We start from the raw sequence: 23937 nt of genomic DNA on the forward strand, positions 1-23937 counted from the left end.
TAAAGAAAAGTTAACTCATGTCCAACTCACCAGATATTTGGCTTAAATCTAAGGTACATGTAATATTTCAGAGTACCATACCTTAAGTTAACCAGTAAATTCTATGACTATGTAATAATATGTCTCATTACACAAATAATTTTGAAGAAATCTGAAAATAGAACTTACCTACTCTTTAAGGTAAGGTGTCCAGCTTTTTTCTTAAGCAAATTCAAAAGGCTTTTCTGAGTTTTATTTTAATATTTCAGAGAATAAAATGATACCATCAGCATTTATTTTAGCAACTATTCTTTATTTCTCTTTAAATAACACTTATATTCTATGCCGAATGTAAAAACAAAGACAAAACATGGTTCCTAACTGATTTCTAAACAACTTTACCAGGGAGATATTTAACTTGCAGACATTTACTGCAATATCTTGGTGAGTTTGGAAATCCCCTTTGGAATAATTTGACCAAAGTGAAGCTGAAATTTTTTTAACATTATTCAAAGACATAAAAATAATTATATTGATCAAGTCATATTTTCCCTATGCACATACGGAAACAAAGTACAAGTCATCTTCTATTTTAATCCAGGGACAATTGTGAGAAAACTCTAATGAGCTGGAAAGAAAGCTCATAATACCCACACCTCAGAAAGAAGAGGTGAAGAAAAAGAAGGAAACTCTGAGTTGCAGGTAAAAGGAAAATATTGATGCTGCCTCAATTCCATTTGTGGAGGGTGCTGGCTGTTTCAGCATGCATCTCCTATAGATTATTAATAATAAAGCCACTTTGAAAAGTTACCATGATCTGTTGTCCTTTCTTCCTCAATGTCCTTTACTGTTGATTTTTCTGTCAACAATTCACACAAACAGCTCCTTTATTTACCTCATACCTGTAATGGAAGACAATACCAAGTCTTTTTGTGATTATTTATGTTTTTCTTATTTCTCAGTAACATTTTGAGACAGTATTTTCTCTTATCTGACAGCATTTTATTCAAGCTCCAGAGACCATATTCCTGAAATGTGTTTACATTAAAAAAAAAAAAAAAGGCACTTTAACAATTTTAAGTACACAACTCAGTGGCATTAATTATATTTAAAATATTGTGCAACCGTTGTATATTTCCAAAACATTTTCGTCACTCCAAACAGAAACTTTGCACCCATTCAGATCAGATCAGATCAGATCAGTCACTCAGTCATGTCTGACTCTTTCCGACCCCATGAATCACAGCACGCCAGGCCTCCTTGTCCATCACCAGCTCCCGGAGTTCACTCAGACTCACGTCCATCGAGTCGGTGATACCATCCAGCCATCTCATCCTCTGTCGTCCCCTTCTCCTCTTGCCCCTAATCCCTCCCAGCATCAGAGTCTTTTCCAATGAGTCAACTTTTCGCATGAGGTGGCCAAAGTACTGGAGTTTCAGCTTTAGAATCATTTCTTCCAAAGAAATCCCAGGGCTGATATCCTTCAGAATGTACTGGTTGGATCTCCTTGCAGTCCAAGGGACTCTCACAGTCTTCTCCAACACCACAGTTCAAAAGCATCAATTCTTCGGCACTCAGCCTTCTTCACAGTCCAACTCTCACATCCATACATGACCACAGGAAAAACCATAGCCTTGACTAGACGGACCTTTGTTGGCAAAGTAATGTCTCTGCTTTTGAATATGCTATTTAGGTTGGTCATAACTTTCCTTCCAAAGAGTAAGCGTCTTTTAATTTCATGGCTGCAGTCATTAAGAAGCAATAACTCCTCAGCCTCCTTTCCCTCTGCCGCTGATATCCTGTAATATAGTCTGCCTCTGTAAATCTGCTTCTTACATTTTATATAAGTGGAATCACACAATGTTTGTTTCTCCAATCCTTTTTTTAAATTAATTAGTTAATTTTGCTGTATTGAGTCTTAGTTGTAGCACAGGGATCTCTCATTGCACTGCTTCTGCTCTTCATTGCAGTGTGGGGTCTCAGTTGCTCCTCTGCATGTGGGATGTTAGTCCCCAGTCAGGGATTGAACCAGTGTCCCCTGCATTGCAAGGTGGATTGTTAACCACTGGACCACCAAGGAAGTCCCCTATCCTTTTTTTCTACCTAGCAACTTAATCTTCAGTTCAACTCAGTTCAGGCACTCAGTAATGCCCAACTCTTTGCGACCTCATGTACAGCAGCATGCCAGGGTTCCCTGTCCATCAACTCCCTGACCTTGCTCAAACTCATGTCCTTTAAGTTTAAGATGCCATCCCCTTCTCCTCCTGCCCTCAATCTTTCCCAGCATCAGGGTACATTTGATAAGCCAGTTCTTCATATCAGGTGGCCAAACTATTGCAGTTTCAGCATCAGCCTTTCCAATGAATATTCAAGACTGATTTCTTTTAGGATTGACTGGTTGGATCTCCTTGCAGTTCAAGGGACTCTCAAGAATCTTCTCCAACACCACAGTATAAAAGCATCAGTTCTTTGGTGCTCAGTTGTCTTTATAGTCCAACTCTCACATCCCTACATGACAACTGGAAAAAACATAGATTTGACTAGATGGACAATTGTCAGTAAAATAATGTCTCTTATTTTTAGTATGATGTCAAGGTTGGTCATAGCTTTTCTTCCAAGGAGCAGGCATCTTTTAATTTCATGGCTGCAGTCTTTATCTACAGAGATTTGGGAGCCCCCCAAAATAAAAGTGTCTCACTATTTCCATTGTTTCCCCATCTATTTGCCATGAAGTGATGGGACTGGATGCCATGATATTAGTCTTTTTAATGTTGAGTCTCAAGCCAGCTTTTTCACTCACCTCTTTCATTTTAATCAAAAGGCTCTTTAGCTCCTCTTCACTTTCTGCCATAAGGGTGGTGTCATCTGCACATCTGAGGTTATTGATATTCCTCACAGCAACCTTGATTTCAGCTTGTGCTTCAGCCAGCCCAACATTTCCCATGATGTACTCTGCATATAGATTAAATAAGCAGGGTGACGATATACATTCTTGACATACTCCTTTTCCTATTTGGAACCAGTCTGTTGTTCCATCTCTGATTCTGACTGTTGCTTCTTGACCTGAATACAGATTACTCACGAGGCAGAAAACATGGTCTGGTATTCCCATCTCTTGAAACATTTTCCTCAGTTTTTGTGTGATCTACACAGTCAAAGGCTTTGGCATAGTCAATAAAGCAGAAGCAGATGTTTTTATGGAATTCTCTTGCCTTTTCTATGATCCAACAGATGTTGGGATTTTGAACATCTGGAAGTACATCATATATGTACTGTTGAAGCCTGGTGTCAAGAATTTTTAACATTACTTTGCTAGTGTGTGAGATGAGTGCAATTGTATGGCAGTTTGAACTTTCTTTGGCATTTCCCTTCTTTGGGATTGGAATGAAAACTAACTTTTTCCAATCCTGCTGAGAATTCCAAATTTGCTGGCATATTGAATGCAACACTTTCATAGTATCATCTTTTAGGATTTGAAATAGCTCAACTGGAATTACACCTCCTCCACTAGCTTTGTTCATAGTGATGCTTCCTAAGGCCCACTTGACCTCACATTCCAGGATGTCTGGCTCTAGGTGAGTGATCACACCATCATGATTATCTTTGCCATGAATATATTTTTTATATAGTCTTTCTGTGTATTCTTGCCACATCTTCTTAATCTCTTCTTCTTCTGTTAGGTCCATACCATTTCTGTCCTTTATTGAGCCCAATTTTGCATGAAATGTTCCCTTGGTATCTCTAATTTTCTTGAAGAGATCTCTAGTCTTTCTCATTCTATGGTTCTTCTCTATTTCTTTGCATTGATCACTGAGGAAGGCTTTCTTATCACTCATTGTTATTCTTTGGAACTCTCCATTCAAATGGGCATTGATTTCCTTTTCTCCTTCATCTTTTGCTTCTCTTCTTTTTCAGTTACTTGTAAGGCTTCATCAGACAACAATTTCACCTTCTTGCATTTCTTTTTCCTGGGGACAGTCTTGATTTCTGCCTCCTACACAATGTCATGAATCTGCATCCATAGTTCATCAGGCACTCTGTCTATCAGATCTAATCCCTTGAATCTGTTTCCCACTTCCACTGTATAATCATAAGGGATTTGATTTAGGTCATACCTGAGTGGCCTAGTGGTTTTCCCTACTTTCTCCAACTTAAGTCTAAATTTAGCAATAAGGATTTCATGATCTGAGCCATAGTCAGCTCCCAGTCTTGTTTTTGCTGACTATATAAAGCTTTTCCATCTTTGGCTGCAAAGAATATAATCAATCTGTTTTTGATTTTGGACATCTGGCGATATCCATGTGTAGAGTCTTCTCTTCTGTTGTTGGAAGAGGGTGTTTGCTATGACCAGTGTGTTCTCTTGGCCAAATCCTGTTAGTCTTTGCCCTGCTTCATGTTTTACTTTAAGGCCAAATTTGCCTGTTACTCCTAATACCTCTTGACCTCCTACTTTTTTCATTCTAGTCCCCTATGATGAAAAGTACATATTTTTGGGTGTTTGTCCTAGAAGGTGTTATAAGTCTTCATAGAACCATTCAACTTCAGCTTCTTCGGCATTACTGGTTGGGACATAGACTTGGATTACTGTGATATTGAATGGTTTACCTTGGAAACAAACAGAGATCATTCTGTCATTTTTCAGGTTGCACCCAAGTACTGCTTTCTGTACTCTTTTGTTGACTATGAGGGCTACTGCATTTCTTCTAAGGGATTACTGCCCATAGTAGTAGATATGATGATCAACTGAAATAAATTCGCCCATTCTAGTCCATTTTTGTTCACTGATTCCTAAAATGTTGATGTTCACTCTTGCGATCTTCTGTTTGACCACTTCTAACTTGCCTTGATTCATGGACCTAACATTCCAGGTTCCTACACAATATTGTTCTTTACAGCATTGGACTTTACTTCCATCACCAGTCACATCCACAATTGGGTGTTGTTTTTGCTTTGGCTCTGTCTCTTCATTCTTTCTGGAGTTATTTCTCCACTGATCTCCTGTAGCATATCGGACACCTACTGACCTGGGAGTTCATCTTTCAGTGCTATATCTTTTTGCCTTTTCATACTGTTCATGGGGTTCTCAAGGCAAAAGTACTAAAGTGGTTCACCATTTTCTTGAGTCCAACCAATTCTTGTTTGGCATAGTCTCTTTTTCCTATTCATGTTTTATTTTATATTTATTCTGTACTTTTAATATTTTCATATAATTATTTAAGGATATTTAATTCAGTTCAGAGTGTTATCATTTTCTTCTTTCTGTGTGTGTCTTTGAGTGCATGTGATGTTTTTATGGGAACATATTCATTGTTTGGAATGTTTTGACACATTTTATGCTTTTTCCCACCTCCCTTTATAGTAGCAATGTATGGATACAGATTTTTTTTTTTTTTAATAACTGAGTGGAGTAAGCTTGGGTTTTGTGTGGCTTACAAGAATTCTAGTTTAGTGCTGTTTTCTTCTGTAGTGTAGTGAAATGAAGTATATTTGAATACACATACAGACATACATATATTCACACATACATACACAATATGTATCCCTATATGTATTTTTTGTTTTTCAGTTGTTAAGCCGTGTTTGACTGTTTGAGACCACATGGACTGCAGCATGCCAGGCTTCCCTGTTCTTCACTCTCCCTCAGAATTTGCTCAAAGTCATGTCTGGTGAGTCAGTGATGCTATCCAGCCATCTCATCCTCAGCCACTGTCTTATTCTTTTGCTTTCAATCTTTCGCAGCATCAGGGTCTTTTCCAATACGTCAGTTCTTCACACCATGTGGCCAGGGTACCTGAGTTTCAGCTGCATCATCAGCATATACCTATATATATATATATAGTTATATATATACATATATATATATACAGTTATAACTTCATTATGCATTCTTGTTGTGTAATATATTAATAGTATTTTTTCTGTAGGATTTTAATGTTTATATTAATATCTGGATATATTATTCACCAAATTCTTGTTTATTTACTTATAAAATCAAAATTAAGTGTTAACATTTTTCATTACCCAAACTATGTGATTATGTAAGTAACCAAGAGCCAACACATCTCAAAATCTAAAATTAGAACAACAAAGATAAAAATCAAAGGTGAGTTGATGCTGAATGTGATCAAGTAAATTATCATCTTTGAACATTTGTTTCCTTATTTCTGAAAGAGAGATGAAATTACTAATTGACCAAAAAAAAAGCACAAACTAAAAGTTGAGAATTATTATTATTTTTTTATTCTATGGACTTAAACCTAGAAAATAAGGGGCTTCCCTGGTGGCTCAGATAGTAAAGAATTCACTTGTAATGCAGGAGACCTGGGTTCTATCCCTATGTCAGGAAGATCCCTTGGAGGAGGAAATGGCTACCCACTCCAATATTCTTGCCTGGAGAATCCAATGGACAGAGGATCCTGGTGGGCTACAGCCCATGGGGTCACAAAAGTGTGGGACATGACTGAGAGACTATGCACAACACAAACCTGAAAGACAACGTCTCAGTTAGATCAGAGAAACTGCTCTGAAAAGGGAAAGGAGGAGTCAGAATGTATATGCATTTTGCAACAAAAACCAGGTAGTCAGACTGCGGGGAGCTGCCTGTGAGAACGGGGTCCTTTATCTAAAGGACACAGCTCTGGGAGCTGCCTCAGTCCTTGAGGGTTTGCTTGCAAACATAGCTCTCTGTCCCGCCACCCCAGAGATTAGGCGACTATTTACTGCAGACACCTGGAGTTCTGGACAAACTCCTCCTGCACAGGGAAATAATCTGCTTATCTGGTGTAAGAAATAATAACAGGATGCCATTCCCATGCTCTCAAAATTTCTTGTGAGTTTTTGTAAGATGTATAGGTCAACTAAGAAAAATGCTAACTGTCTTGTCTTTCTCACGCTCCCCTGTATAAATATAAGATGCTGAATAAAGTCGTGGTCAGACTGCGTCCCTTCGTGGAGACATGTCTGATCCTCTCGACCCCATCTTTGTTGTAGAATTCTTTTGCTGTAGTTTTCTTTCTCAGCCGCGCCATGCACGTTCTCAGGACCTGATCGACTTTGCCGGCTGGCACCGGCAGGTGGCGCCCGAACAGGGACTCGAGAATCGGAGTGCGACGACGGCCGCTGCCTGCCAAGATTGAAGTAAGTAAAGAGGAATTCCTAATTAATTAAAGTAAAGGGCAGGGAGTGTTATTGTTGAGAATAATAAATCATGGGACAAGGCAATAGCTGCCAGTTATTTGTACATATGTTGAAAACTATGTTAAAAGGTAGGGGAATTAATGTAAATAAGTTACACCTAGAGAAGTTTTTACTTTTTATAGAAGATGTTTGTCCTTGGTTTCCAGAAGAAGGAACAGTTAGTCTGGAAACTTGGAAGAAAGTAGGAAAACAATTACAGACATATTATTCCTTACATGGTCCCAATCGTGTCCCTGTGGATGCTTTCTCTTTGTGGACTCTCATAAGAGACTGTCTGGATCCTGAACATGAGGGACATAAGACTCAAACAGCCCTCAGGGATTCCACAGAACCCGAAGTTGCAGAGCCTTCCACCCCTCCGCCTGAGTCGCTTTATGCTGTGTCTGAGGGAACAGCTTGTAAGGCTGGAGGGAATGATGATGTGTTAAGCTCTGATGAACAGGAAGAGTTAAATGAACAAGCAGCTCAGTACCATAGAGAGGATATGCCTTGGGAGATGATGGTTAACATGCAACCCCCCTCAGGAAAAGGGGAATTAAAGCATTCAGGGCTTTCCGAAGAACAGCTGGAGAATTTAATTCAGAAGATTGTTATAGCAGTAAAAAAGGATGCACAGGGAGACTCCCACTCCAGCCAGCCTTTGCCTCCAGGATATCCTCCCTCGGTTCTTGCTGGGCTCAACCCACCTCCGCCTTTCATAGAACTGCAAGAGCTTATATCTATCCCTGCTTCTTTGCCCGGTGAAAACATAAAAATTAGAAGTGAGATATTATTATCTCCTCTTCAGCAAGCGATTAAGTGAGCTAATGAAGAAGGAGAATATATTCCCGGGTTTTCAGGAATCTATCCAGTATTTGAAAATGCTCAACAGCAGAGGTATTATGAACCGCTGCCCTTTAAGCAACTAAAAGAGTTAAAAATGGCTTGTGCACAATACGGCCCGACTGCGCCATTTACTCAGGCTATTATAGAGGCTTTAGGAAATCAAAATCTGCCACCTAATGATTGGAAACAGGTTGCTCGGGCTTGTTTATCTGGAAGAGATTATTTACTATGGAAATCTGAGTTTGCTGAGCAGTGTGGGATCACAGCCGATATCAGTCGGTGACAGGGACTGAACACCACTTATGAAATGATGGTGGGAGAGGGGGATTATCGAGACACTAATAATCAACTTAATTATTTGCCCGGAGCCTACCCTCAGATTAGTGCTGTGGCTCTACAAGCATGGAAAAAACTTCCAAATTCTGATAAAAAGACTGAAGATTTATCTAAAATTCTCCAGGGGCCAGATGAACCATATCAGGATTTTGTTGCCCGCCTGCTTGAGGCAATTAGTAAAATGATAGGGGATGAGCAGGCGGGAATGGTGTTGGCTAAACAGCTTGCTTATGAGAATGCCAATTTGGCTTGTCAAGCTGCCCTGAGACCTTACAGAAAAAAGGGAGGCTTATCCGATTATGTACGGATTTGTGCCGATATCGGCCCTTCGTACGTTCAAGGCATAACTTTGGCCGCGGCATTACAGGGAAAGACAGTCAAAGAAGTACTGTATCAGCAACAAAAGCGGGATAAGGGATAAAATTTTGCAATTTGTTCACTATCACCAATTTCTCTTTCCAAAAATCGTTGTTTCTCAGCCCCTTGCCGATGCCCTAACTGTATTTACTGATGGCTCTTCTAATGGAATAGCTAGTCTGATTATACAAGAAAATACTGCCGCCTGGCGTACTAATTATAAGTCTGCTCAAAAAGTAGAACTATTTGCCATTCTTCAGGCTTTATTACAAATCTCTGCCCCATTTAATTTATATTCTGACAGTCAATATATCACAAGAGCCTTAAACACTATTGAGACTGTTCCATTTATTGGTATCCTGAATTCTACTATCCAAACTCTTTTTCGTGATATACAACATTTAATTTGTTCCAGAGTTAATAAATGCTATTTCAGTCATATTCGTGCTCACTCTGGACTTCCTAGACCTTTAGCACGAGGCAATGCTTTGGCTGACGAAGCTACACGTATGATATTTCCTTCATTGCAACAAATGGCAAAAACATCCCACAGCTTGCACCATCAAAACAGCCATAGCTTGAGACTTCAATTTGGCATTACTCGAGAAGCTGCCAGACAGATTGTTCAGCAGTGTCAAACATGTCCTCAATTTTTTAGCATCCCCCATTATGGAGTTAATCCCCGAGGATTGTTGCCAAATGACATATGGCAAATGGATGTTACCCATATTCCTGAATCTGGTAAACAAAAATTTGTTCATGTTACTATTGACACCTTCTCTGGCTTTTTACATGCCTCTCTACAATCTGGAGAAGCTAGCAAACATTGTATAGCTCATTGCATTAAATGTTTTGCTGTTATGGGAATCCCTAAAACCATAAAAACAGACAATGGTCCAGGATACACTGGAAAAAAATTTCAACTATTTTGTACACAATTGTCTATCTCACATAAAACAGGTATCCCTTATAATCCTCAAGGTCAAGGAATCATTGAATGGGCACATCAAACTCTCAAACATAAATTGCAAAAACTAAAGAAGGGGAAATTGTATGTCAGTACCCCCTCCAACTCTCTAAACCATGCTTTATTTGTTCTAAATTTTTTACAATTGGATATATGTGGCCGTTCAGCAGCACAGCGATTTTGGAACTTTGATGCGCAAACAATAAGACCTAAAGTCTTTTGGAAAGACCCATTTGTGGGAAAATGGTATGGACCAGATCCTGTAATAATTTGGGGACGAGGGCATGTTTGTGTTTTCCCACAGGATGCCGAAGCGCCGCGCTGGCTGCCGGAAAGGTTGGTATGCACGGCGGAGATGATCTCTAGTAAGCCAGATGAAGAGACTGACGATTCAAGAGCATGATGAATTACTATCTCGGCAACAACTTCAGGCATTGATGCGAGAGACACAGAATCGTGTTGCTGTGCAGGGCGATCCAATATCACCTTTAAGCTTCCTGATAACCTTATTAATTATCTTAAATCAGATTAATACTGCACATTCTGAAGAATATTCAAGTGCTTACTGGACTTATTTTCCCGACCCTCCCCTTCTCCAACTGGTGAGCTGGGAGGGTCAGTCTATTCCCATATACACTAATGAAACTGTTTTATTTCTTGCACCTTGTTTAATTAAAAAACTGATTGATGATCTATGGATGATAAAGGCTTCCATCTATGAAAATGGTCTGCAGTTAAAGGAACATAAGCGTGCGCCTATATAAAAGGAAAGGGGGAGATGCAGGGAGCTGCCAGTGAGAACGGGGTCCTTTATCCAAAGGACACAGCTCTGGGAGCTTCCTCAGTCCTTGAGGGTTTGCTTGCAAACATAGCTCTCTGTCCCGCCACCCCAGAGATTAGGCGACTATTTACTGCAGACACCTGGAGTTCTGGACAAACTTCTCACGCACAGGGAAATGTTATCTGGTGTAAGAAATAATAACAGGATGCCATTCCCATGCTCTCAAAATTTCTTGTGAGTTTTTGTAAGATGTATAGGTCAACTAAGAAAAATGCTAACTGTCTTGTCTTTCTCACGCTCCCCTGTATAAATATAAGATGCTGAATAAAGTCGTGGTCAGACTGCATCCCTTCGTGGAGACATGTCTGATCCTCTCGACCCCATCTTTGTTGTAGAATTCTTTTGCTGTAGTTTTCTTTCTCAGCCGCACGGCGCACATTCTCGGGATCTGATAGACCTTGCCGGCTGGCACCGGCATCAGACCATCAGAAGATTATTGGAAATTAAAGAAAACCAGAAAGCTCATGTCAACAAATTTAGGCTTTTTCTGCACCTGAAGAGGGAACAGTCTGGGCTCCTTGAAACCATCGCTTCGAGCTGCACCTTAACTACTTAGGACCAGGACGCTATTCTTTTCTATCCTGTGTTCCCTCAGGGTGCAGCTCTGTTTTGATCCAGAATTCCTCAGGGCTCACGAGCCTGAGTGGGAGGTGGGGGTGCAGAAGCCATGCTGATGGCTTGGTGGCCTCAGCATCCTCCGTTCGTCGACATGACAGGTCACATTTTTCCTTCACGGAATAGTTTCTGCTGCTTTCTCTAAAGCAATCAATGCCCATTATTTGTGCCTTGTTTTAAATTACTGTGTCACTCTGCCATCTAGTGGATATGCTATTTGCATCACTTGTTGAAAATGAAAGTGAAGTTGCTCAGTCGTGTCGGACTCTTTGCGACCCCATAGACTGTAGCCTATCAGGCTTCTCCCTCCATCGGATTTTCCAGGCAAGGGTACTGGAGTGGGTTGTTCTTTGCTACTAATTTGCAGAGGGATTTTATGCTACATGTAGCTCAGAAGGTAAAGGATCTGTCTAGAATGTGAGAGATTCTGGGTTGGATTCCTGGATCGGGAAGATACCCTGGAGAAGGGAATGGTAACCCACTCCGGTATACTTGTCAGGAGCATTCCAGGCATAGAGGAGCCTAGTGGGCTACAATCCACAGGGTTGCAAAGAGTCAACGATGACAGAGAAATTAGCACTTTATACTCTTCGATCCTTTGAAAAATATTCTTCCAATTACTATGCAGTTTTGCTGAGAATGAGAATACAAATAGACAATGTAGGGTCAAATTGGGAATGTTGGGGGAAAATAAAATCAACATTTCTTTCCCATTATATCAAACTAGTATTTAAACTGGTATATAAACTTGAGGGGGAAAAATAATCTGTTGTGAAATAAATAATACTGGACTGAGATTATCAGATTTTCTTTAATCTTTTCTGAATAGGTGCCAGACTGGAGCCCCAGACCAGATCAAAGAAAGATAAATAAAACTGCCTGTGAGCACACTGAGTAACCCTAGACACTAGGGTGCCCGTGATGGCCTGCACTTCAGGTATCTACACATAAATACATGTAGGAAAAAAAGTGAAAGTGTTAGTTTCTCTATCATGTCTGATTCTTCATGACCCCATGGACTATAGCCCACCAGGTTCCTTCATTCATGGAATTCTCCATGCAAGAATATTGGAGTGAGTAGCCATTCCCTTCTCCAGAGGATCTTCCCAATCCAGGGATAGAAGCCAGGTCTCCTGCATTGCAGGTCAAATCTTCACCACCTGAGCCACCAGGGATCTATCTAAAACTATGTGTTTACACGTAATACTGAATTTAAGAGGCTATTTTGAATTTGATTTCTTATTTTTTAAAAGTATGCTTTATCTGCATACTCTTACAGGAGTGATCTCAGTTATGTGCTGTGCTCAGTAACTCAGTGGTGTTTGACTCTTTGCAACTCCCCATACTGTAGCCCTCCAGGCTTCCCTGTCCATGGAATTCTCCAGGCAAAAATACTGGAGTGAGTTGCCATGCCCTCCTCCAGGGGATCTTCCCAACCCAGGGACTGAACCTGGGTCTCCTACATTGTAGCAGGATTCTTTACCATCTGAGCCACCTGGGAAGCCCCTCCTCAGTTATAGAGAAGGGTCGATAAAGCTTGCATTGAACATGTTAAGGAGGTTAGACTGTACTGTTTAATTACAGTAATAGATATTTTATTGGACAGAGAAGTTAAATCAACCTGCTAGAGATGTATAAAAATACAGATAATTTTGAAACAGTACTTTGAGAACACCAAGCATAAAGTGATCTTAGTGAAAGCTCTAGGTCAAGGTGAGGACCAGTCACACAGTAGGAAAATGTAGAGAAAGCTTGTGAAGTTTTATATCTTGTCTGAATTCTCCCTGAAGAGTCACCCCCTTCCTTTAATATACTTTAAAGCTTGTGTATCTAGAGCTCCTTCTTGTATACTTTTAGTGCAACTGGACAACCTAGAGACTCTGAGTCAGTTACACTATTTTTTTTTTTTTTGGACACTTTGGAGAAAAAAAAAATGTTATTGTTGTTCAGAAATTAGTTTCCTGTGGCTTTTAAAGATTAATTCATTTAATGTTAAATTTCTCTCCTGAAGACACATAAAAGACATCAATTTTTTTTTTCATACTTTAGCCTTGAAATATTTGAAGACACTGTAAGAGTCTCCTTTTATTTTCCTTCTGTGTTCCAGATGTCTTCAGGCCCTGGATTGGTTTATCAGACGCTCTAGCTCCCATATTACACCTCACTGTTTATTATTTCACACTGCAGGTGCCTATATAATTATTGCTAGTTTCCAAGAATCATAGACTTGTCTTCACTGAGATGCTGTCAAGAACATAATGTTTGTTTCTGAACTAAAATGAAAATGGGAGTTACTTCTTTCTGTTTACATCAACTACTTTACATCAACTACTAACACAACCACACTGAATGCCATGATTATAATATTGAAACTAAGTTAGTTTCATTCCCATCATCCAGATCGTTTTACAACCACAACCTCTTCATTACTACATACTTGTTCTGTGGGCATGAAACTCTGTTACAACTCTATTCAGCAATCGGTATCAATCTGAATTGCATTTCCACAATTCAGATCCTCTAGTACTCTGATCTTATATCATACTTTTTGTTGTTGTTCAATCTCGCAGTCATGTAAGACTCTTTGTACTCCCATGGACTGCAGCATGCCTTCTGTCCCTCACCATCTCCCAAAGTTTGCCCTGCATTAACTCTACTTCTCATTGAAAATGAACATTCAAATTCCTACCTTGGCTCAGGCAGTCTTCTCTGCTTAAAATGTCTTTTGTTTTTCTTTCTTATCCTTTCACTTTATCTTAACACTGTAGTTCGACTCAAAGTTCAAAGTCCGTTTGTGATTTTATTGATCAGGAAATATCTTAGTCATTATTCAAGTATCTCTACATGTGAAGAGTACTATTGCTTGACAAAACCTTAATGAAAAATAAATAAGCAAAAAACAAAAATATTATGAACAGTGGCAGTGCAGAAAAGTGCAGTGTTTTTTAAAGCACATTATTGTTTCTCTTACTACATTATAATTTTACTATAATAATCACATTGTTGAACTTCCCAGGTGCTGCTAGTGGTAAACAACCCAACTGCCAATGCAAGAGAGACAGATTTGATCCCTGGGCTGGGAAGATACCCTGGAGGGGAGCATTGCAACCCACTCCAGGATTCTGCCTGGAGAATCCCATGGACAGAGGACCCTTGCAGGCTTCAGTCCATATGCTCTCAAAAAGTCTGACACTACTAAAGTGACTTAACATGCACACACACTATCACATTACCATAAGCCATATTGAGAACAAGCTTAAGTCTCTGCATTGCCACTCAGAAGACATCGGCCTACTGCTCTGGAAATAATTTTAGACTTTGAACAACCAAGAAATGCATTCTATTGCATAGGTTGACAAGATGTGATCTGCAAACCAAATCTGGCCTACTGTCTTTTATAAATAAAATTTTATTGAAACAGAGCCATGCCTATTGATTTATGTATTGCCTGTGGGTGAATCCAGGCTGCAAGATGCAGACATGCATAGCTGAAATTGAGACTATGCAGCCCACAAAGGCTAAAGTATTTACTGTGCAACTTTTTCCAGAAAAAAATTGCTACTCCGTGTTCTATTAAATTAAGTCACTGGAGTTGAGATGTTTATATGTTGAGATATGGCAGCTTCCTAAGTAATAAATATACTATACTTCCCATAAACCTAGACTACAAATTGAAAAATAGAATATCAGCTTTTTTGCAATTTCAATAATAAATGTAATAATAAAAAAGAATTATGCTCATATTTGTAGTAGTAATGTGAGTTGTATTACCTTAAGAAAATCAATGGTTTTTATAGAAAATGAAACACAATACAATGTTAAAGAAAGGATAAAAAACATTATAATATGATTCATATTGTATAAATTTTACATCCAAACACATCAATATGTCCCTCAGATACAGAGAAAGTGCAAGTCGCTCAGTTGTGTCTGACTCTTTGTGACCCCAAGGACTATACAGTCCCTGGAATTCTCCAGGCCAGAATACTGGAGTGGGTGCCTTTCCCTTCTCCAGGGGATCTTCCCAATCCAGGGATTGAACCCAGGTCTCCTGCATTGCAGGAAGATTCTTTACCAGCTGAGTCACCAGGGAAGCCCAAGAATACTGGAGTGGGTAGCCTATCCCTTCTCCAGGGGATCTTCCTGACCCAGGAATCAAACCAGGGTCTCCTGCATTTCAGGAGGATTCTTTACCGACTGAGCTATGAGGGAAGCCAACAGATACAGAGGGAAAACCAGAAATTCAACAAAAATTAAGAATCTTTGTATTGTTACCCAATAGTTGATTTTGATTGTGTATATTTCTGCCTTGTGCAAGTAGTTAAAGACAAAAATATGCTGTCTAGTTCAACATTTTTAAAAGATTAGTGGACCTGAATGCATGATGAAATTGTTCCCCAAACTTTGGGAAAAAATGCACATGCAACCAAAGTATCACAAGGACATTATTTCATCTAATTGCCCCATTTGTGGTCTCAAGGCAAAAGTTAAATAATATTATCTAAGGTTAACCTCCTTAGGGTTTTGGTGGCATATATGTGACAGTTTGATGTCAGGGTTCAGCTTTTTGGTCTCCTTTTCTCTTTGTCATGCCCGAATATATTTTTAATACATTTTAAGAGAAATTAATTGTTCTGAAATATTCATTGCAATATATTCTAGATTCCTGTTACTATTTTTCAGGCTTATTACTATATTTAAAAAAATTGACTTCTCAGCAGAAATTTTCCTTGAATCCATTAAACTTAGAAAAGAAGCTTTATTAAATGAACCAGTCAAATTCTACACTCAGGTGAGTTGATTTTTATTTTACTTTAAAAGGAAAATAATGTGGTCCTAATATGTTCCATTAATCTTTGCAGGAGGCAAACAAGCACATGCGTAAGTCTAACTGCCAGGTTACTTGTTTAGTTGATTAGAAGTGTTTGATTATTTATCTTTCACCACATTTACTTTTGTTAACCAGGCTACATCACGAGGAACTATTTTTTGTTTTTTCTGGATCACAATATTTTCATTCCCTTTATACATACAAACTTTAATAATAAACAAGAATTATAAGTTGTCATTCGTTCTTATATGGATTATTTCCTGGAATAATGCTCTAAGAAACAAATTGAGGCTGAGGCTCATGTTTTATAATTTTATAGTTTGTAAAATTCCTGTTACAGGACTGAGTACATAGTAGGTCTGCAATGGGAAAATTATTCCAGGGTAGTTGCACAGGAAAGAAGATGAATACTGTACATAGCACCTGTGCTCACAGCTGAGCATGGCTGGCACTTCCTGGGTCTAAATGAGCAATTGGAAATGTTGGCCCCAAGGCTGTTGACAAATACAGAGTGTGGGAGATGGGGTAAAAAGCTACAGGTGTGGAGAAGGTGTGTGGGGAAGAAGGAAGAAGTGTGCATCAGAAATCGTATTCATCTTTGGTGAAGGTTTCCCTTTCAACCCTGGGCTATTCAAACTTTGTTACCATAGACATAGGGAATGGATCCTGATTTTTGAAAAAAAAGTGTCTTTGGTTAGAGAATATATGCTCTATATTTGTATGTTAAATTGAAAAAGACTTTCAGGAAGTCATAAATATGAAGGAATTAATCACATGTATCAAATCAAAGGAATCTAAAGGAACAGTTGAAGAAAGAGAGTGGGAGAATATGTGAATGATGCACATGTACAGGAAACCTTTAATCTGCTGTATGTGTTTTTGGAGTATGAAGTCATAAAAACTGAAAATAATGGAGTTTTAATTTCAGCTCCTAATAAGAGGTAAAATTTATAGAGAATTCTATGTGGAATGAACTTATTTTTATACTGAGCATAATTTCAGGTTTTGGTAAGAAGTTAGGAAGTAGCTTTGAAAATAATTAATTTTGCTGTCAGAAAAAGACAGTAGAGGCATTTTGGAGGAACAGAGGCTAACTAAAACATAAGTAAATAAATGCATAATTGCACTTTTTTTCCCCCATAAGTACTCTCATTCTATGCTAATTCAGGGAGTGTAAGTCCCTAGATTTCACTCTGGCTACTTGCTTCATAGGACTCAAGTTGTGCCTCAGTGCCCAGAGTCTACAGAGTGGTGCTAATTTAAAAGGGAAGCATAACTTCTTTTCTTTGAGCCCCTTTTTGGGGCGGGGGGGAGGGCAATAATACTGCAGTGGGTTGCCATTCCCTTCTCCAGGAGATCATCCCAACCCAGGGATTGAACCCAGGTCTCCCGCATTGTAGATGGACACTTACCGTCTGAGCCACTCCACTGTCTTTATTATGGGGTTCCCCAGTGGCTCAGTGGTTAAAGAATCTGCCTGCAATGCAGGAGCCACAGGAGATGCAGGTTCAAGGCCCGGGTCAGGAAGATCCCCTGGAGGAGGGCATGACACCCACTCCAGGGTTCTTGTCTGGAGAATCTCATGGAGAGAGGAAGCTGGCAGGCTACAGTCCATGGGGTCACAAAGATTCAGACATGACTGAGCAAATAACACACTTCACAGTAAACTCATATACAGTCTATAGAGTGAATTCTATTTGACATATGCTGTGGTGCTTCCCAGGTGGCACTAGTGGTAAAGAACCCACCTGCCAATGCAAGAGATATAACAGATACAGCTTCAATCCCTGGGTTGTAAAGATCCCGTGGAGGATTTCAGGGCAACCCATTTCAGTATTCTTGCCTGGAGAATCCCATAGACAGTGGAGCCTAGCAAATTAGCATGCTCACACCTTGATATCAGGTGTACCCAGCCCCTCCTCCCTAAACAGACTCTATTATCACATAAGACACATATCACCTGCCAGAAATTGGGAGAAAAGCCTAACCTTTCTTTGTGAAAGACTACTTTTTTTTTCCTGCTAAGCATTTTGTCTAGTAGTAATTCTATGTTCATCCATATGAGAGGAACCATAAAACTTATTTCTACAATGTCTGTAGCATTTTATATTCCCAGGCACAATATATAACACTTCTGGTTGCCTCACATCCTTGCACATCCTAGCACATCCGTGTTAATCATTGCTATTATATATATTTATTATAGTAAATCCAGTGGGTACTGGACTTCCCTGGTGGTTCAGACAGTAAAGTGTCTGCCTACAATGTGGGAGACCTGGGGTCAATCCTTGGGTTGGAAAGATCTCCTGGAGAAGGAAATGGCAACCCATTCCAGTAGTCTTGCCTGGAAAATCCCATGGACATAGGAGCCTGATGGGCTATAGTCCATGGGGTCGTCGCTAAGAGTTGGACATGACTGAGAAACTTCACCTTCACTTTCAGTGGGTAAAACTTGATATCACATCATGATATTGATTTGCATTTTCCTAATAACTAAATATATTGAGAATGCTTTCACATGCTTGTTGGACATTTGTAAATTTTGTGTTGTATCTGATTTGACTTTTTGTCTTTATTGTGTCTTTTCTGTACTTTTTCTTTTCAGTTTATTGATAATGTTTTTAATATACAAATATTTTAAATTTTGAGGAAGTTCAATTTATCAATTTATTTATTTATTTTTGTTGCTTATGCTTTTGTTTCCCTATCTAAGAATCTACTGACAAATTCAAGGCCGTGAAATTTAAGGCATGTGTTTTTCTTGTAAGAGTTTTATAGTTTATGCTCTTTCATTCAGGTCCTTGTTCAGTTTCTGAGTTAACTGTTGTATATAATATGAGGCAAGTGTCCAATCTCATGATTTTACTTGTGAATGTCCAGTTGTCCTGGCATCATTTATTTGAAGAAGAAAGTATTCTTTTACCAATGAATATTAAGAGAATCATAACCTCAGAAGCACCATGATGATGGTGAAGTACAAGCTGGGAGAAATCAGAGCCCCTACAGAGCACAGCTGCCCAGTCAAAATGTATTTTGAATCTTCCACTAGCGAGAAATAAGCTTGTTATTGTTGTTCAGTCACTAAGTCGTGCCTGAGTCTTTGCCACTCCATGGACTGCAGCATGCCAGATTCCCCTGCCCTTCACTGTCTCCTGGAGTTTGCTCAAACTCATGTCTATTGAGTCAGTGATGTCACCCAACAACCTCATCCTCTGCTTCCTTCTTCTCCATTAGCCTTCAAGCTTTCCCAATATCAGGGTCTTTTCCAATGAGTCAGCTCTTCATGTCAGATGGCCAAAGCACTGGAGCTTGTTTCAGCATCAGTCCTTCCAATGAATACTTAGGGATGACTTCCTTTAGGATGGACTGGTTTGATCTTGCTGCCCAAAGGACTCTCAAGTCTTCCCCAGAACCACAATTTGAAGCATCAGTTTTTCGGCATTCAGCCTTCTTTAGGGTCCAACTCACATCCATGCCTGACTACTAGAAAAACCATGGCTTTGACTATATGCACTTTTGTTGGCAAAGTGATGTCTCTGTTTTTGAATATGCTGTCTAGTTTTGTCATAACTTTCCTCCCAAGGAGCAAGTGTACTTTAATTTCATGGCTGCAGTCACCATGAAGCAATGGTTTTTGAGCCCAAGAAAATAAGATATTTCACTGCTTTCACTTTTTAGCTCCTTCTGCATAAAGTTATTATTATTCTTAACCTGTGTCCTTAAAGCCAAGACAGGTAGTTACCAAAATTAGTGAAAATACCATCCTTTTCATAAACAGATATTTTTAGAAAACATATCATCCAAAATTGTTTTTTAGATTCCATAATAAATATAAACATCTGAGAACACTATATTTGAAAAGCCAATGCAAGCTTTCTATCAATAGAATCAATAGTGTAAAAATAAAATAAAGTTTATAATATAAATAATGTAATGTACAAAATAAACCATACAATGGCAGCTTAGCAGGCATATGTTTAGAAACATAGGAAAAAAAATATATATACCTTCATAAGAAAATTTTAAAAATTAAATATGGATTAATAAAAGACAAATCTATTGCTGTATAATTTTCTCTTGTGGATTTATGTATTTTATATGCATATAAAAATTTTAAAAATGATGTTGTTTATTTTTATAAGATTAAATGAGTAAAGTTGCTAACACAAATGCCCTAAGGCTTTAGGGAAATAATATACAACCAATATACCACCTGGGAAAGAGTTAAAATGTAATTAGTTGAATTGCAGTCATCAAGGCAGTACTTCAGTTAAGTTCTCTAGTTTTCATATTCCTAAGGTCATGATGACAGCCTATGCCCAACCAGTATCACTGAAGAAGCTGAAGTTGATTGGTTCTCTGAAGACCTATAAGACTTAGGTCATAGAACTAATGCCGCCCAGGCATTTGTTCTAAAAGGTCTTATAGGTCTTCAGAGAACCGATCAACTTCAGCTTCTTCAGCGTTAATGGTTGGGGCATAGACTTGGATAACCGTGATATTGAATGGTTTGACTTGGAAACGAACATTTTCAGAACATTTTCATTGACAGAACATCATTCTGTCGTTTTTGAGATTGCATCCAAGTACTGCATTTTGGACTCTTTTGTTGACCATGATGGCTACTCCATTTCTTCTAAGGGATTCCTGCCCACAGTAGTAGATATAATGGTCATCTGAGTTAAATTCACCCATTCCAGTCCATTTTAGTTCACTGATTCCTAGCATGTTGACGTTCACTCTTGCCATCTCTGTTTGACCACTTCCAATTTGCCTTGATTCATGGACCTAACATTCCAGGTTTCTATGCAATATTGCTCTTTACAGCATCGGACCTTGCTTCTATCACCAGTCACATCCACAACTGGGTATTGTTTTTGCTTTGGCTCCATACCTTCATTTTTTCTGGAGTTATTTCTCCACTGATCTCCTGTAGTATATTGGGCACCTACTGACCTGGGGAGTTCCTCTTTCAGTATCCTATCATTTTGCCTTTTCATATTGTTCATGGGATTCTCAAGGCAAGAATACTGAAGTGGTTTGCCATTCCCTTCTCCAGTGGACCACATTATGTCAGACCTCTCCACCATGACCCGTCTGTCTTGGGTGGCCCCACACTGCATGGCTTAGTTTCACTGAGTTAGACAAAGCTGTGGTCTATGTGATCAGATTGGCTAGTTTTCTGTGATTATGGTTTCAGTGTGTCTGCCCTCTGTAGAGTATTTTAAATTTAAGGAGTGTGGCTGGAATAATATAGTCATAATCAATCTTTGCAGTGCTGAGACTTTACAAAGTATTGTTACAGAAGATCTGTTGTGGACATGGTCTTTGAAAGGTATCTTTTCTACAAGCTTATCATGTGGGAATCAGAGACAGCTATAGTGTGGTGACAAAACCTAGAGGAAAATAAGGAAACATGCATTTTAAACCAAGTGTTCTAATGAAATTCTACAGTGTTTCTATTGTGTGGCTTCTAGAATAAGGGATTTCTGCATTGTCTTCCCTAATGTCTCCACCAGTTGATAGATGTCCATATTTGTGCCTGATTTTCATAAACATATCAGGTGTTTGAAATCACACAATTATTCATAATTCTGATATATAAAAAGGTAAATATCTGCTCTATCATGTCTTACAGAATTTAAATTCATTATTGAAGTATCTAGTGCCATTCTAGTGATTTAAACTTTATATTAATATTCTTATCTTATTATTGAAAAAATGCCTTCTGAAATCAGTAATAATCAAGAAATATTCTGGTGTCGCATTTGAAATAGGTGTTTTCCAGCCATTTTTCTTTGGAATAAAGAAAAACTTAATTCAAAATGGCAGAGTATATATTTGATCCATTCTGAAGTCTATATGTTTTCTCCAGTACTTTCACAGTCCTTATTTTTGTCACCCAAATTCCAAAATCTGCTACAATGGAAAAAAAAAAAGTTTTCTGTTCAATATTTTTTCAACTATTATCACAGAAAGCATAGCACTTATTTTGTTTTGAATCTTCTGATGAATACTACAATTGGCTATGAAGAATACATTTAAATATTTTCAAAATTAATGCAACATAAGTGGAAAAGTTTAGTATGTTTTATAGCATAGCTCCAGAATGGGTTGAGGATTTGGAATAACTAGGAATAAGAAAGGAATTGAAAGGAGATAGGACAACCAAGAAAATATTGTATTAACTGTTTTGCAGAGATGTTACCATTATTCAAATTAGCATATAAGTTAATTGTCTCATAGCTCAGCAGGTGAGGCAGGTAAGAAACTGTGGAAACTAATGACATATTTTTCTCCAATACATGTAATTGGATTGTCATATCAGGTGTTTTCACAAAGCTCAGAATCATGCAAAGACAATGTCTCTTGAAAGCAGCTGATAATAATGAATTTTATTATTTGAAATAAAGCAAGATCTAATCTGTTTTGGTTCTTTGTTTCTGAAGATCATACACAATGAAAATTATTATTGGCTGTATAATTGACATATGAGCATTCGCATTTTAAATAAAGCAGAAGTATAGCATTTACAGAAATACTGTAAACAGAGACCCAGTGAGCTTCTCAACACATTTTCTATTCTCTTACCTATTTCAAAGTTTAGTTTTTACTCTTCTGGATCAACATTGATATTTTGTCCACAGGAACCAAGCAAACCATTGTGCTGAGGTCACTTTCATTCTCTTGGGCTTCTCAAAATATGCTCAGCTCCAGCTGCCCCTGTTCCTAGTCTTCCTGACCATCTACTCAGTCACTGTGCTGGGGAACCTAAGCATGATCCTGATCATCAAGTCCAGTTCCAGGCTCCACACACCCATGTACTTCTTTCTCAGCCACTTATCCTTTGTTGATTTCTGTTACTCGACAGTAGTTACACCCAAGCTACTAGAAAACTTGGTTGTGTAAGACAGAACAATATCCTTCACAGGATGCCTCATGCAATTCTTCTTTGCCTGCATATTTGTGATGACAGAGACATTCTTCTTGGCAGTGATGGCATATGACCGATTTGTGGCTATTTGCAACCTTCTTCTCTACACAATTGTCATGTCCCAGAGGTTTAGTTTTGTGTTGGTGATTGCTACATACCCTTGGGGTATAGCCTGTTCCCTAATATTCACATTACTTTTTTTGACTTTTTCCCTTTGTGGGAGTAAGTTCATAAATAACTTTGTCTGTGAGCATGCTGCCATAGTTGCTGTTTCCTGCTCTGACCCCTACATCAGCCAGGAGATCATTTTAGTCTCTGCCACATTCAATGAAGTAAGCAGCCTGATGATTATTCTCACCTCCTATGTTTGCATTTGTATCACTTTCCTGAAGGTTCCTTCAACTGGGGTCACCACAAAGTCTTCTCCACCTTTGCCTCCCACCTGACCGCCATTACTGTCTTACATGGGAGCGTCCTTTTCCTCTACTGTGTTCCTAACTCCAGAAGCTCATGGCTTATGCTCAAGGTGGGCTCTGTGTTTTAAGCAGTGGTCTTCCCCATGCTGAACCCATTGATCTACAGCCTCAGGAAGAAAGATGTGAAGGCAGCTGTCAGGAAGTTAATCAATAACAACTTAATATCTCAATTAATGTACAATGACTAAAATTTAGTGTGCCCTTTCAAAGCATAGTTGTCCAAGTTTTCCAGAATTTATAGTACTCTCAATTTTTTTTTCAGAAAAGAAAACAGTACACACTTTTGAAGTGTGTTAGGCCCTAGTTAATACAACATTCAACAACTTTAGTAAACCTCAGAGAATTACCTATAAAATAACAACAACAACAACAACAACAAAAAATAAAGCCTGGATCATTTTAGTCTCTAGTTGGTTTGTCATATAAAGATTTCTGAGTAAGTGCACTTTACCATTTGTCTGCCAAAGCACAGTCATTGAACAATGGATTTATAGAGTTGTCCTGAAAACGTCTGGAAAATCCCATGGATGGAGGAGCCTGGTAGGCTGCAGCCCATGGAGTCTCGAAGAGTAGGACACA

At 38.8% G+C, this 23937-nt stretch overlaps 1 protein-coding gene and 1 pseudogene across 1 annotated transcript; both read left to right on the top strand.

Annotated features, from left to right (window-relative positions):
- The first annotated feature begins 7186 nt into the window (after positions 1-7186).
- On the top strand, positions 7187-8758 carry LOC113885190 (endogenous retrovirus group K member 7 Gag polyprotein-like). Its single transcript, XM_027530321.1, is given in 1 exon segment — positions 7187-8758. A coding segment is annotated over 1 exon segment (1572 nt).
- Positions 8759-18908: 10150 nt separating this feature from the next.
- LOC113885191 lies at positions 18909-23546 on the top strand (annotated as a pseudogene).
- Positions 23547-23937: the final 391 nt, after the last annotated feature.

This window comes from Bos indicus x Bos taurus, chromosome 28 (genome assembly GCF_003369695.1).
Source record: "Bos indicus x Bos taurus breed Angus x Brahman F1 hybrid chromosome 28, Bos_hybrid_MaternalHap_v2.0, whole genome shotgun sequence".
Taxonomy (NCBI): domain Eukaryota; kingdom Metazoa; phylum Chordata; class Mammalia; order Artiodactyla; family Bovidae; genus Bos; species Bos indicus x Bos taurus.